Source organism: Cervus canadensis, chromosome 2 (assembly GCF_019320065.1).
Source record: "Cervus canadensis isolate Bull #8, Minnesota chromosome 2, ASM1932006v1, whole genome shotgun sequence".
NCBI classification, from domain to species: domain Eukaryota; kingdom Metazoa; phylum Chordata; class Mammalia; order Artiodactyla; family Cervidae; genus Cervus; species Cervus canadensis.
In genome coordinates, this window is record NC_057387.1 from 47,859,829 (window position 1) to 47,875,405 (window position 15,577).

General features: G+C 38.3%; 1 protein-coding gene across 1 annotated transcript in view; it reads right to left on the bottom strand.

The window, feature by feature from the left end:
- Nucleotides 1-13,621: 13,621 nt before the first annotated feature.
- CCDC18 (coiled-coil domain containing 18) overlaps nucleotides 13,622-15,577 on the bottom strand; it is a 126,814-nt gene continuing 124,858 nt past the window's right edge. The window contains exon 29 of the mRNA XM_043460617.1: nucleotides 13,622-15,435. Coding sequence (XP_043316552.1) covers nucleotides 15,322-15,435 — 114 coding nt within the window. The 3' untranslated portion in view covers nucleotides 13,622-15,321. The remainder of the gene's footprint in view (nucleotides 15,436-15,577) is intronic.

A 15,577-nucleotide genomic window follows, 5' to 3' on the forward strand; every position in this document is an offset into this window, starting at 1 on the left:
TGACTTTTAAAAAATGTTTTGTTGAGACATAATTCATATTGCCTGTTTTTAAGAGTGTATATAATAGAACCATTATCACAATCACTTTTAGAACATTTCATTTTTCCAAAAAGAAGTGAAGTCACTCAGTCATGTCTGACTCTTTGCGACCCCATGGACCGTAGTCCACCAGGCTCCTCCATCCATGGGATTTTCCAGGCAAGAGTGCTGGAGTGGGTTGCCATTTCCTTCTCCAGTGGATCTTACTGACCTGGGGATCAAACCTGGGTCTCCCGTATTGCGGCCAGACGCTTTCCCCTCTGAGCCACCAGGGAAGCCCACATCTAATAGTAGTCACTCCTATTTCCATCTGTATTAATCAGCTACCATATTAATTAACTGTCATAACAAAAAACCACAGACTTGGTGGCTTAAACAACAGAAATTTATTTTCTCACAATTCCTGGAGGCTGGAAATCCAGATGGCTGTCATTGTGGGTATCCTCAGATGGCCTTTTTTCTATCTGTGTGCACTCCTGGTATCTCTTCATCTTCTTACAAGGACACACTAGTCCTACTGGATGAAGGTCTTACGCTCCTTAAAGGCCCTATCTCCAAATACAGTTATATTGGAGTTAGAGCATTAACCTATGAATTTTGGGAGAATACAATTCAGTGCATAACATTCTGCTCTCTGCCCTTGCCCCCGAAAATTAATTTCCTTCTTGAAATCAAAATACATTCACCCCATATCAACAGCCTCAAAAGTCTCAACCCATTCCATTACCAACTCCATCATCAAAGTCTCATCTAACTAACATCTAAATCAGGTAAGTAGAAATCTTAAGCTATGATACATCCTAAGGCATAATTCCCATCTAGCAGCAAACTTATGAAACCAGACAAGTTAGGTGGTTCTAAAATACAATAGTGGGACAGGCATAGGATAAACGTTCCCATTCCAAACAGGATAAATTGGAAAAAAGAAAAATGTCACAGGTCCCAAGAAAGTCAAAACCTATGAAGACAAGTTCATTTAGACCTTAGGACTCAAGAATAATCCTTGTTGCCACAGTTGTCCCCTTGGGCTCAGTTCAGAGGGAGCAGGCAAAACACTGAGTACCTAGTCTTTCTCTAGAAGGGTTAAACTTCATCTTTCCCAGCTGTTGTCCGAGGGTCTGGCTTTTATTTTTATTTTTTTCATTTATTTTTATTAGTTGGAGGCTAATTACTTTACAATATTGTAGTGGGTTTTGCCATACATTGACATGAATCAGCCATGGATTTACATGTGTTCCCCATCCTGAACCCCTTCCACCTCCCTCCCCACCCCATCCCTCTGGGTCATCCCAGTGCACCAGCCCTGAGCATTTGTCTCATGCATCCAACCTGGACTGGCGATCTGTTCCACACTTGATAATATACATGTTTCGATGCTGTTCTCTCAGATCATCCCACCCTCGCCTTCTCCCATAGAGTCCAAAAGTCTGTTCTATACATCTGTGTCTCTTCCTATACACTAACAATGAGAAAACAGAAAGAGAAATTAAGGAAACAATACCATTCACCATTGCAACAAAAAGGGTCTGGCTTTTAATCAGACTGCATCTGGGTGGAAAATTCTCAGGAGCCTGAAAGACCTTTTGGGCACATCTCCTTCCTTCTGCTGCTAGCTTACTCCAAGAGCAAAACCAAGTCCCCACCTATTTCCCGGAAGGAGCTCGTCCACATATGTAACATCCCAGCTTCTACAGCTGCCACCTGAGGAACTGGCTCCCAAATCAGTTAGCTCTGAGAGCCAAAAGGGCTCAGCATTCACAAATATCATGGGACCACATTAAACTAATAGGCAGTTTTACACAGAAATAGAAGCATTTCTCATAGTTATTATCCCTAAGCTCAGCACAGAGGAAACAGGTAAAAATAACTTCTCCCTGGAAGAGCTTTGACTGCATACTTTCCCAGATGCTTTCCAAGGGTTAAGGGTTAGGCTTCAGATTAGCTTGCACCTGGGAGCTAATAGGGCTTGCATTTAGTAGTCATCTGCAAGACTGAAAGGGTGTGTGGGAACTTCTGGCACCTCCCCACCCCAAATCCATTAAGCCCAGCGATGAAACCAAGTCTGTAGCTTCTCCTTAAAAGAATTTGGAAAAATATCTAGCAGTCTACCTTCTATGTCTGCCAGCTGAGGAAATGGCTCCTAAATCACCTACCTGTGGGACATGATGGTGTTTAGCATTCACAAGTTCTCTGGGACCACAGAGAACAAAGAGGTAGTTCTATAATGGGTTCACAAGAACTTCTAGGGGATACTCCCTCTGGCTTAGCACAGATTGGTTAGGCAAAAACAACCAGCTCCTGATTTTGCCCTGAAAGAACCTAAACTGCATATCTAAAATCCTGACTTTCCCAGCTGCAGCCTGAAGATCAGGCTTCTAATTAGCCTAACCTGAGAAGCTGAAGAGGCAGGTAATAAGAGAAACTCTCTGAAAAAGAAATTAAGGGAACTTATTTATAATAGCATCAAAAAGAATAAAATGCTTAAGGATATATTTAACCAGGAAAGTGAAAGATCTATACACTGAAAACTGCAAAACACTGATGAAAGAAATAAAAAAAGGCACAAATAAAAGGAAAGATATTCTAGCTTGTGATTGGAAAAATTAGTACTGTGAAAATGTCTTTACTGCCCAAAGTGATCTACAGATTCAACACAATCCCTATTAAAATTCCAATTGCACTTTTGCAGAAATAGGAAAAACAATCCCCAAATTTAAATGGAACCACAAAAGACTCCAAAGAGCCAAAGTAATCTTAAGCAAGGAGAGCAAAGCTGAAAGCATCTCACCTTCTGATTTCAAACTACATTATAAAGCTATAGAAATCAAAACAGTACAGGACTGGCCTAAAAATAGACACATAATTCCAGAACAGAATAATGAGCCCAGATAGAAACTCATTCATATATGGTCAATTAGTTTTCAACAAAGGCACTAAGAATACACAATGAAGAAAAGATAGAATCTTCAAAAAATAGTGTTGGGAAATCCAGATATTCACATGAAAAAGAATGAAACTGGACCCCCATCTTACACCATACACAAATATTAACTCATAATGGATAAAAGATTTAAAAGTCTTGAAATCATAAAACTCCTGGAAGACAACATAGAGAAATGCTTCTTGACACTGGTCTTGGCAATGATTATTTGGATTTGACAACAAAAGCAAAGGCAAGAAATATTACCCTTTTGTTAATTGCTTCCTTTGTTCCCCTCTGGTCTTCCTGTGATTTTTTTTTAAATAGCAAAAAAAAAAATATAGTGGTATACTTTAAGTTTTTCCTCTTTATCTTTTGTGTACCTACTAGAGATTTTTCTTTGTGGTTACCACAAGGGTTACATAAAACATCTTATAGTTAGAACAGTCTATTGTGAGGCAGTAACAACTTACTTACAGTCATATACAAAAACTCTACACTTATACTTCTCCTCTCCTATTTTATGCCATTGATGCCACACTTCAGTTTATATAGTAATCCATTAACAAGTTATTGCAGCTATAATCATTTTTAATACTATTGTCTTTTAACTTTTATACCTAAAGTTAAAAGTACCATCACTACACTTTTATTCTGAATTTGAATACATATTTACTTTTCCTTTTTGTAAGTTTTCATGTTACTAATTAGTAGCCTTTTGTTTCAACTTGAAGAACTTCCTTCAGCATTTCTTATAAGGCAGTGGTGAAGAACTCTCTCAGCTTTTGTCTGGGAAAATCTTTATGTCTCCTTTTCTGAAGAACAGTTTTTTGTTTTTGTTTTTGAATTGGAGGATAATTGCTTTACATTGTTGTGTTGGTCCCTGCTATACATCAGCATGAATCAGCCATGGCTATATATATGTCCCCTCCCTCTAATACTCCCTTCCCATTTCCCAACCCATCCCACCTGTCTAGGTTGTCAAAGAGCACTGGGTTGAGCTCCCTGCGTCATCTAGCAAATTCCCACTATCTATTTTACATATAGTAATGTATATATTTCAATGCTACTCTCAATTCGTCCACCTTCTCCTTTCCCACTGTGTCCACAGTTCTGTTCTCAATGTCTGTGTCTCTATTGCTACCCTGCAAATAGGTTCATTAGTACTATTTTTCTAGATTCTCTATATATGCATTAATATATGACATTTGTTTTTCTCTTTCTGACTTACTTTGCTCCCTATAAGAGGCTCTAGGTTCATCCATCTCACTAGAACTGACTCAAATCTGTTCCTTTTATGGCTGAGTAATATTCCATTTTATATGTATACTACAACTTCTTTATCCATTCATCTGTTGATGGACATCTAGATTGCTTCCATGTCTTAGTTATTGTAAATAGTGCTGCCATGAATATTTGGGTACATGTGTCACTTTGAATTATGGCTTTCTCAGGGTAGACGCCCAGTAGTAAAATAGCTGGGTCATTTGGTGGTTTTATTTCCAGTTTTTAAAGAAGTCTCCATACTGTTCTCCAAAGTGGATGTATCAATTTACATTCCTACCAACTTTCAAGTTGTATTGTTGTGCAAGTGTTCCCTCTCCAGCATTTATTGTTTGTAAATTTTATTATGATGGCTATTCTGACTGGTGTGAGGTAACACCTCACTGTAGTTTTGATTTACATTTCTCTAATAATGAGCAATGTTGAACATTTTTTTTCATGTGTCTATTGGCTATCTGTATGTCTTCTGAAGGACAGTTTTATTGAGTATAGTATTAGTTGGCTTTTTTTTTTCTTTCAGTACTTTCAATATATCATCCTTCTCCCTTCTGGTCTGCTAGGTTTCTGTGGAGACATCTGCTGATATCCTTATGGAGGTTCCCTAGTATATAAGGTGTTGGTTTGCTCATACTGCTTTCAAAATTCTCCTGTCTTTGAATTTTAACAACTTTATCATAATGTGTTTCAGGGTAATCTTCTTTGAGTTGATCTTGCTTTTGGTCCTTCAAGCTTCAGGTACCTGGGTGTCTAGATCTTTCTCAAAATTTGGGGTTTTCAGCTGTTAGATTATTTGAATAAACTTTCTGCCCCTTTCTGCCTCTCTTCTCCTTCTGAAATTCAATGATGCTTATTTTCATTTGCTTGAGACTATCACATAATTCACATAGGCTTTCTTCACTCTTTTTTTAACCTCACTCTTTCTTCTTGTTCCCTGGGTTGGTGTTTGGAAACTTCCTCTATTATGACTCCCTTCCTGGGACGGGTCTCCATCCCTAACTCTTTTGTCTCTCTTTTTATCTTTTATATTTTGTCCTACCTCCTTTCGAAGACAATGGGCTGCTTTTCTGGGCACCTGATGTCCTCTGCTAGCGATCAGAAGTTGTTTTGTGGAGTTTGCTCAGCGTTCAACTATTCTTTCAATAAATTTGTAAGGGAGAAAGTGGTCTCCCCGTCCTATTCCTCTGCCATCTTAGCTCCTCCCCTGTTCCCTGGGTTGGGGAGATCCCCTGGAGAAGGGAAGGCTACTCCAGTATTCTGGCCTGGAGAATTCCATGAACTGTACAGTCCTTGCAGTTGCAAAGAGTCAGACACGACTGAGCGACCTTCACTTTCTTCTTGTAACTAGCTAATTTCAAAGGAGTTTGCTGATCTGTTTTTGAAGCTATTAAATTTTTCAGTTCTAACATTGTATTTTTCAGCTCCAGTTCTGTTTACTTCTTTTTTACTTTATTGAATGATGATTATTGTTTATTCCTATAAATAGTTTATTCGTGATATTTGTTTTTTACACATGATAAAGCTATTCAGAAACAATTTTTATTCTTTCAGGTCTCATTTTTAGTATCTGTGTGGTACCAGGAGAGCATTTAGTCTAGGATTTACTTCTCCACTACTGAGGCAAAACTTCTGAGAATTCCACCTGATGCCCTGATAATGATGAGATTTTCCACCCTCACTGGTGGGAAGAGAAATTATTTTCAGATTTGTCTGAGCTCTCTCCAATTGGTTCAGGTGGTTCTTTCCTTGGATTGATGTAGTTTTCTCATATATATTCACCGTTCATTACTTACTAGTAAACTTGATGGGAATTGTTTGCAGATTTCAAGAGTTATCTCTGTGCAGCTCCCTCCTCTCTAGTACTCTGCCCCGTTAACTCTAGCTTTGAAGACTCCTGATTCCTATCCTGTCCCTTCAATTCAGGATAACTGATAACTTCTTCTTTGATTCCCCAGGGCTCCTGTGCACTGCCTAGAAACTCTCTCCAGGTAATAAGCTGGTGGAAATGGAGGGTTTGCTGGGTCTTTTTCTCCTATAAGGAATCATTGTCCATTGTTGCCTGAACTCCAGTGTCTTGAAAGTGTTGTTTCATGGTCTTCTTTTAATCACTTTAAGGTGATTTCTGAAAAGGGTTCACTATTTACTTGAGCCAAAAAACTCCACAAAATCATGCAAATAAAGAGGTTTGAGTCTTTGTGACCAAACTTTAAGAACATTGACCAAATTACTCAGGTCATCAATAGTCTGCATGTCCAAAAAGCCTCCAAGTATCTGAAAGATGGCACTCTACAGAAGCAATGTATGCCATCTGTTACAATGGTTCAGTTCAGTTCAGTCGCCAAGTCAAGTCCGACTCTTTGTGACCCCATGGATTGCAGCATGCCGGGATTTTCTGTCCTTCATCTCCTGGAATTTGCTTCAACTCATGTCTATTGACTCGGTGATGCCATGCAATCATCTCATCCTCTGTCATCCCTTTCTCTTCCCGCCTTCAATCTTTCCCAGCATTAGGGGCTTTTCCAATGAGTTGGCTTTTCACATAAGGTGGCCAAAGTACTGCAGGTTCAACTTTAGCATTAGTCCTTCCAGTGAATATTCTGGGTTAATTTCCTTTAGGATTGACTGACTTGATCTCCTTGATGTCCAGGAGACTCTCAAGAGTCTTCTCTAGCACCACAGTTCAAAAGCATCAGTACTTTGGTGCTCAGCCTTCTTTATGGTTCAACTCTCACATCCATACCTGACTACTGGAAAAGCCAGTTGGCCAAATAATGGATAGAGCTAGACACAGAGTCAGTGGCCCAAAAAGAGTGCTACACATGCTTAAAAATGCAAAGAGAAATGTTTAACTTACAGGTTTAGATGTAGGTTTTCTGGTCATTGAATACATCTGGTGAAAAAAAATCCCCCAAGATGCACCACAATGTTAGCATTGGATTAACCCATGCATGAGCATCTCTGCCACAAATTTTCCACAATTTGTTCTTCCGGAAAAAGAATAAATTGCTCCTAAACCAGAAGAGTAGGCTGCATAGAAGAAAAAGATATCCCTGATAAATTGAAGAGTCAAAAGTTTATGAACTAGAAATAAATTCAGCATAAAATAAGAGCAAATAAAAGTAAAAAGAAACAAAACCCAAAACTGTTGCTTCATGTATTTTTCTAGTCTTTTGATTATTTCAGGCATGAGGATACATATAGTCCTTGTTATTGCATTTTGACCAAAGGCAGAAATGCAGTTTGCTTAGTTTTTAGGATTAAGCATCTATGTTTATGAATAAGGCTAACTTATAATATCCCTTTCTTGTACTTTCTTTGTGAAGTGTTGGTATCTTATGGAAGTTTTGATAAATTTATGTTATTTTTCTAAGAATCTCAGGCTATACTTAAAGTAAATTTAAAATTATTCTTAACGTTTTAATATCCTCCTATTAAAATTTTAATGTCTGCAGCATGTTAGGTACATTCCCTCTTTCATTACAATTATTGCTAATTACTGGCTTCTTTTTCACTTGATCAGCTCACCAGATATTTCAATTATACCAGCCTTTTGAAAAAACAACTTTTGGCTTTTTATATTCTATCTTATTCTTGCTTTTTATTTCATTCATTTTTCATACCATTATCATCTTTTTTATATTAATTTTGCTCTTCATTTTATTTATTTTTTCCCCTTTATTAGTTGGAGGCTAATTACTTTACAATATTGTAGTGGTTTTTGTCATACATTGACATGAATCAGCCATAGAGTTATACGTATTCCCCATCCTGATCCCCCCTCCCACCTCCCTCTCTACCCGATCCCTCTGGGTCTTCCCAGAGCACCAGGCCTGAGCACTTGTCTCATGCATCCAGCCTGGGCTGGTGATCTGTTTCACCCTAGATAATGTACATGTTTCGATGCTGTTCTCTCCAAACATCCCACCCTCGCCTTCTCCCACAGAGTTCAAAAGTCTGTTCTGTACATCTGTGTCTCTTTTTCTGTTTTGCATATAGGGTTATCGTTACCATCTTTCTAAATTCCATATATATGTGTTAGTATACTGTATTGGTCTTTATCTTTCTGGCTTACTTCACTCTGTAAAATGGGCTCCAGTTTCATCCATCTCATTAGAACTGATTCAAATGAATTCTTTTTAACGGCTGAGTAATATTCCATGGTGTATATGTACCACAGCTTCCTTATCCATTCATCTGCTGATGGGCATCTAGGTTGCTTCCATGTCCTGGCTATTATAAACAGTGCTGCGATGAACACTGGGGTGCACGTGTCTCTTTCAGATCTGGTTTCTTTGGTGTGTATGCCCAGAAGTGGGATTGCTGGGTCATATGGCAGTTCTATTTCCAGTTTTTAAAGAAATCTCCACACTGTTCTCCATAATGGCTGTACTAGTTTGCATTCCCACCAATAGTGTAAGAGGGTTCCCTTTTCTCCACACCCTCTCCAGCATTTATTGCTTGTAGACTTTTGGATGGCAGCCATCCTGACTGGTGTGTAATGGTACCTCATTGTGGTTTTGATTTGCATTTCTCTGATAATGAGTGATGTTGCTGATCTTCATTTTAAAACTTCTAGATAGATGTTTAACTAATTCACTTTTAGTCTGTCTTTTTAAAAAAGTGGATCTATTGGTGGTTATAATAGACTTCTCTAAATATTGTTTTAGCTGTACTCACACAAGCTTTGAAACACAGTACTATGCTATACTTCAGTTCAAAACATTTACAATTTTTCCATTATTCCTTTTTTGACTTATGAGTTAATCAGAAATGTTTCTTACATACAGGATTTTTTCTATGTATCTTTTTTATTATTTATTTCTAACTTAAAAGTGTTATGGTCAATCTCATAGTTCTACTCACTTAGAAGACCTCCCCCCAACACTGCTATAGTTTAGCATCGTTCCATATTTTGGCTCATGCAACATATGGAGTCAATTCCTCTTTAATCCAAGTCTAAGCTTTTCCTTCCTCCATCAGCCATCTTATAGACCACCCCCACCCCTACATGGTGGGAGCTAAAGGAGACATCTTACTGTAATAGAGATGGTGATATGGGGGTCTAGCTCCCTTTTTCATGTACCCTATTTGTGCCTTCCAAACTCCCCAAGTTTGGTTTCTGTACTATCATTTTCATTGTTTAATAGATTGCTACTAAATTAGCTCATAATGGAAGCTCTTGTAGCAGTTACTTGATGTCTCATGCACATGTGCTCAATAGCATGACAGGAGATGCTTCTCAAAAAGCATATAATTCTCTGCTGCAAAAAGTATGACCTTGCTCCAGAACCCTAGGGATTTGTGCTATAGCTTGTGAGAGATTCCTCTTAATGTTTTTATCTACCATGGATCCTCTACTACCAAGGGATCTGCCAAATTACATGATCTGAGGAGCAGGGCAACTTGCATTGCAGCCTGGACCTATCATAGAATCATCCTCACTCAAATCTGACAACCTTCTAAATTTCAAAATAAATGGTTTGGAGCAGTATATACTGTTTCCAAAATTTAAATAGATCCATCAAGCGTTGTGTCCCCTAGTATGGAGTACCTGGTGTAATAACTTGCTCTTTACTTAGAAGGGTTGTTTCATCAATTCCTAGACCACCAGAATCTCAAAGATGTCAATGATGTGGCAGGTGTCTGAATCTTTACAGATTTATCTTTCACTCTCTGGCAAGTATGTATCCCACTAGAGTTTCAAGAGTATTTGTCATTTCCTGCTTGCCAAGTCTGACTAGTATGTCATTATATACTAAATATACAGAATCATGCACCGGTGAAATGGTTTTATGGACTATCAAGACAATCGAGGTCCCTGCAGATTATTTTGACAAATTTCAGGGCGCATTAATGTAGACTCAAGACAGCTGCACCAGTTTACATTCCCCCAACAATGTACGAAGGTTCTCTTTTCTCCACATCCTCTCCAGCATTTCTTATTTGTAGACTTTTTAGTAATGGTCATTCTGACTACCCCATTGTAGTTTTGATTTGCATATCTCTAATAATTAGCAATGTTGAGCATCTTTTCATGTACCTCTTGGGCATCTGTATGTCTTCTTTGGAGTAATGTCTATTTAGGTCTTCTACCCAGTTTTTTTTATTGGGTTGCTTGTTTTTTTGTTATTGGGTTATATGAGCCATATGTACATTTTAGAAGTTAAGCCCTTGTCAGTTGCTTCATTTGCAAATATTTTCTGCCAGTCTGTAGTTTGTCTTTTCCTTTTGTTTATGGTTCCCTTTGCTGTGCAAAAGCATATAAGCTTGATTAGGTCCCATTTATATTTGCTTTTACTTCTATTGCCTTGGGAGACTGACCTAAGAATACATTGGAACAATTTATTGATGACCCTCCTATTTAAAAACAACTTGTTTTTGATCTTTTTCTTATGAGAATTGACAGAATGGTTTTGAAGATCAATAGCTTGAATATGAAGTGCCAGGCTATGTTGATCTCTAAATAAAGATACCACATCTGGCATAGCAGCCATTTGTTTAACTTTAGTCAAAAACCATCTTCTACACTTCACCTGGATCACTCAAGTGAAGTGAATAAAAATAAAATGCATCCTTTAAATTGTTCATGTTGACACTAATCTCAGTAATTCCACCTAGGTTGCAGTATCACTTCTGATTTACTGTTGGCTAGAAAAGAGGTACAAAGGTTTCTAACTGAACTTTCATACCTTGGTGGTTTTTGGTCAACTACTAAGCATATGCAGCCCAATTGTGTGTACACGGGCCAGAGAAATTACCAAAAGGTGGATTTGTAGATCCCTGGACCCACTGAGAGTGCTTGGGTCAGGGCTCCATTTATCACCTAGCTTTCATGGAGCCTCTACTTCAACTGAGGAGCTAGTGAAGGCATTTGGGGTCTCTAGTAATAATGTTAGTTTATATCCTGTATCTAACAACCCTGTATCTGACTCCAAGCAAATAAAAGTATTTTAAAATGTTGGCATTCAGTCTCACAATACTGTTATTATGTCTTCATAATTTTTAGAGCTTTCCATGCCTCTTGGGTTATACCATTTTGTGGATTCATAAGATGATGCCACATTTTTCTCCTAATTTTTGAAATTTTTTTCATAAATTTGAAGGTGCATTAAAAAAAATTTTTTTTTTTGTTTTTTTTTAGTTGGAGGCTAATTACTTCACAACATTTCAGTGGGTTTTGTCATACATTGATATGAATCAGCCATAGAGTTATACGTATTCCCCATCCCGATCCCCCCTCCCACCTCCCTCTCCACCCGATTCCTCTGGGTCTTCCCAGTGCACCAGGCCCGAGCACTTCTCTCATGCATCCCACCTGGGCTGGTGATCTGTTTCACCATAAATAATATACATGCTGTTCTTTCAAAACATCCCACCCTCACCTTCTCCCACAGAGTTCAAAAGTCTGTTCTGTACATCTGTGTCTCTTTTTCTGTTTTGCATATAGGGTTATCGTTACCATCTTTCTAAATTCCATATATATGTGTTAGTATGCTGTAATGTTCTTTATCTTTCTGGCTTACTTCACTCTGTATAATGGGCTCCAGTTTCATCCATCTCATTAGAACTGATTCAAATGAATTCTTTTTAACGGCTGAGTAATATTCCATGGTGTATATGTACCACAGCTTCCTTATCCATTCATCTGCTGATGGGCATCTAGGTTGCTTCCATGTCCTGGCTATTATAAACAGTGCTGCGATGAACATTGGGGTGCACGTGTCTCTTTCAGATCTGGTTTCTTTGGTGTGTATGCCCAGAAGTGGGATTGCTGGGTCATATGGCAGTTCTATTTCCAGTTTTTTAAAAAATCTCCACACTGTTCTCCATAGTGGCTGTACTAGTTTGCATTCCCACCAATAGTGTAAGAGGGTTCCCTTTTCTCCACACCCTCTCCAGCATTTATTGCTTGTAGACTTTTGGATGGCAGCCATCCTGACTGGTGTGTAATGGTTCCTCATTGTGGTTTTGATTTGCATTTCTCTGATAATGAGTGATGTTTTTGATTTGAGGCCATGACACATGGTTTGTGGGATCTTAGTTCCCTGATAGGAATCAAACCCTGGCCCATGGCAGTGAAAAGCCTGCATCCTAACCACTGGACCACCAGGGAATTCCCTGAGGGTACATTTCTGACCATGCCTAGTAGGCCTAGATTTTACTAACTCCAAGATGATATGCTCAATTCTTTCATCATTTTTCAAATCCATTAACTGTCAAACAGAATAAAAGTAGCAGTTCCCTACATTGTTTACAGAATTATCCTGATAGCCTACTTTTTAGTCAACTGCTCTGTTTTTAGTAGAATAGAATGTCCATTAGCTGACTGGAGAGCTGAATCATCCTTCACTATAGCACCATGGCTTTGTGCCAATTTCCTGATCAGCAGTCCACAAGTAGTTGGTATGGCCTGTGGTATCTTCTACAGTTAAATCACTTGTTTGTTTTCTTTAATCCTCACTTAATTGTGTGCCCTCATGCTTCCTCTCAGGTTTCATTCAGTACAACTTCTAAAGCTACATTTATTTCTGTACAACTATACCTGAACAAGGGATTCAATAATCACCCATTGGTGTATTTCACAGTTGAGTCTTAGCCCAGCAATCCTCAGTGAAATTTCTCAGTACAAACTGTTCTCTTAAACATTTCAAAAATTTCCTTAAAGTTTATCATGAGTAACAAAAATAGGTCCCCAGAATCTTAGGCTCCCAGAATGCCTCATAACCAATTTCTCTGATCTTCCGAATTCTCCACAGCCCTACAACATATCAGTAGGTACAAAAACAAAAGCAGACATTTATTGAATTACACATTTCAGTAAACATCACATTTTGTTTACCAGTTTTATTAATCTGCTAAGTAAATTTCAAGCTTTGGTAGAGGCAATGGCATATTTTATATGACACAGCATAATAAAATGAAGCTTTTAAATATTTTCATTACTGTATCTATACTTTTTCATTTTGATTAAGTATCTTCCTTATAGCTAATGTTTGTTTTCTTTCAAGCAGGCCCTAGTTTCTTTTAGATGTGAGCTTGTGTCTATGTTGATTTTCATTCAGTCAGTTCAGTTCAGTCACTCAGTTGTGTCTGACTCTTTGTGACCCCATGAACCGCAGCACGCCACACCTCCCTGTCCATCACCAACTTTCATTACTTGGTTAAATAACTGGAGCCACTTATGATAGGAGTGTTTGAAATAATGTAGTAGAGCAGGTCAGCTCTAATAGCTTGACCTAATTTACATAGGCTACCCACTCCAGTTTACTTGGGCTTGCTTCTCTGGTGGCTCAGACGGTAAAGAATCCGCGTGCAATGTGGGAGACCTGGGTTCAATCCCTGGGTTGGGAAGATCCCCTGGAGGAGGGCATGGCAACCCACTCCAGTGTTCCTGCCTGGAGAATTCCCATGGACAGAGGAGCCTGGCAGGCTACAGTCCATGGGGTCACAAAGAGTCAGACATGACTGAGCGACTAAGCATAGCACACTTTTATTGCCCTAATTCTAAGATTTTCCAGTACTCCCTCACCTTTAAATTATACTTCGCTTTTATCCTATAGTTGTTTTGCCAATCCATTAAGTACAATATTTGGTGCCCCCTTGCTCTTAAAAATCTCCCCTTGAGAAAGGCTAGATTTAAGAACAATACCCCTCTTCCCTGTCAACAAAAAGTTGTTTTATTTGTCCTAAGTCTACACTGTGTTCACTCTAATACATATTTTTTTTAAATATGTATAGCAAGCTGTAAGGCTTTACCTTCAGACAGTAAACTGACCCCTCAAAAGAGAGCCATGTTATGGTATTCCCTCATAAACCTACTGTGGCTTATAGCTTGATACTCAGCTTTGTAGATAACAAAATCTATTTATTTAGAAAAACTGATACATGGCAATCATTCATAGAAGACTGATATTTAACCCAAATAATTTGTAAATGAAATTTACTAGACAGTCATACTGACACACTATCACAGTCTCATCTTACTAATAAAAAGCTTGTGTGAAGCAAATGTATACTTATAAGGTTACATGGTAACAATGGAATCCAAGCAAAGTGGAATTAATTGGACATCAACTGGAAACAAAATAATATGGTCTCATCTATTATGCATGCATCTTTTGAATAGTTTTAAAATAAATCAAATGTTTGCTATGGCCAACAAGGATACTTATCCTGTTAGCTTTGCCTCTCTGGCTTAGGTGATATCTGACAACTAGAATGAATTTAAAGGATATAAAGCATTCATGGGAGGTTCTGGGATATATCTGGGAAATAACCAAAAAAGCTGGATCTCTTGCAGGCACATGAGAAGGGAGGGGAAATGAAACAGAAACAGTTAATTTAATGAACTCTTTCAAGAATATGGGCCATGTAAGTACATGATGGAATGGAAGCTAGACTGAGGATGTGAGACTGAGGAAAAGATTTTTCTTTTTTAGGTTAGGTGAGACTTGGATATGTTTAATGTTGATGGGGAAAAAAATTAACAGTTGACAAGAGGGATGAGAGGAAATTATTGATGAAGGGGATAAGTCCCTGAGGATACAGAGAGGGATTCAAAATAAAGGTAAACAGATTACCTAGAGGGAAACCTAAACTTCACTCAGGTGAACAAGAGGTAAACTGAGTGCAGATTAAGTCTGTAAATGCAGGGGCAGGAAATTGTAGAAATTGTCTGATGGCTGCCATTCTTTCTTTGAAGTAGAGGTAAAGTCACCTGCAAAATATGTATCTGTGTATGGGTGTCATGATAGACTTAGGAGTAGTGAAGATTTGATCCATGTGGAGATAAAGATTAATACAAAGAATCTTTAGGCAATGGCATAAAATTAGGGTAAGGTTAAGCTACTTTACATAGAGATCCTCAATACTCAGTGGTTTCAAAAAGACAGAATTTTATTTCTCTCTTATGTAATAATCCAAGGAGAATGCTTGAGGTCACGTAAGCACCCAGCTTCTTTCTATTTCATTTTTCTGCCATCTCCTACGGTGGTTTCCTCATCTACATGACTGAAGTTGGTTGCAGGCAATTCCAGCTTAAGAGAAAGGAAAAGACCTTGGAGGAGCACATATATAATATTTTAATGCCCAGGCCTGAAGTTATACACATTTCCGCTTGTAGCCTTCTGATGAGAACTTAAGTCACTGAAGAGGCTGGGAAATATAGTGTCTGGCCACTGAGCCCAGCTAAAACTCTGTAATTACAGAAAAAGGAAAAGGACCAATTTTGGTGAAATATTAGCAGTCTTCTCCACAGCATGGTTGTATGCTTTTCCCAAACAATATATAACAACTTAAATATAAGGGGAAAAAAGGACAGTTAATGAATTGAGTAAA